The following is a 580-nucleotide window of genomic DNA, read 5'->3' as shown; positions in this document are numbered from 1 at the left end:
CTGGTTTAGGGAGACTGGGGGGGAGCGGGGGGGATGGGGAGGAGCTGGGAACCTGGCAGCCCTGTGACCAGGGTACCAGGACAGGCCGGGAAGAAGTGGCCTGGTTTAGGGAGACTGGGGGGGAGCGGGGGGTGGGACGAGCTGGGAACCTAGCAGCCCTGTGACCAGGGTACCAGGACAGGCCGGGAAGAAGCGGCCTGTGACCCGGCGCGGCATTCACACCTGTTGTCCCAGCGTGAGTGTCAGTAGTGCCCCTTTCGATCCTAAAAGCCTCCGGGATGGTCGCATCCTATGCGGGGTCCCAGGGATGAGCCAAGGCGTCCCCCGCCACGGGGGCCGCCCCCCCAGCTGTTCCCTGTCCTTTCCTGGGCCTGCACTCCGGGGTCCAGGCTCGCAGGGGAGCGTCATCTCAGCCCCCCGCAGCCTCCGCCCTCCATGACGTGAGCTCTGTGTCTCTCCACTCTCCGACTGTCGCCCCCAGACCTGAACAAGCACCGGCGCTACGAGATCCGCATGAGCGTGTACAACGCCGTGGGTGAGGGGCCCTCCAGCCCCCCGCACGAGGTCTTTGTCGGGGAGG

General features: G+C 67.4%; 1 protein-coding gene across 1 annotated transcript in view; it reads left to right on the top strand.

Annotated features, from left to right (window-relative positions):
• SDK2 (sidekick cell adhesion molecule 2) overlaps nt 1–580 on the top strand; it is a 147385-nt gene that overhangs the window by 109506 nt on the left and 37299 nt on the right. Inside the window, exon 39 of the mRNA XM_010856483.1 lies at nt 482–580. Within this exon, the coding sequence (XP_010854785.1) occupies nt 482–580 (99 nt within the window). The remainder of the gene's footprint in view (nt 1–481) is intronic.

Source organism: Bison bison, unplaced genomic scaffold (genome assembly GCF_000754665.1).
Source record: "Bison bison bison isolate TAMUID 2011002044 unplaced genomic scaffold, Bison_UMD1.0 scf7180017864371, whole genome shotgun sequence".
Lineage (NCBI taxonomy): Eukaryota > Metazoa > Chordata > Mammalia > Artiodactyla > Bovidae > Bison > Bison bison.
This window is presented reverse-complemented; position numbering and strand designations above follow the sequence as displayed.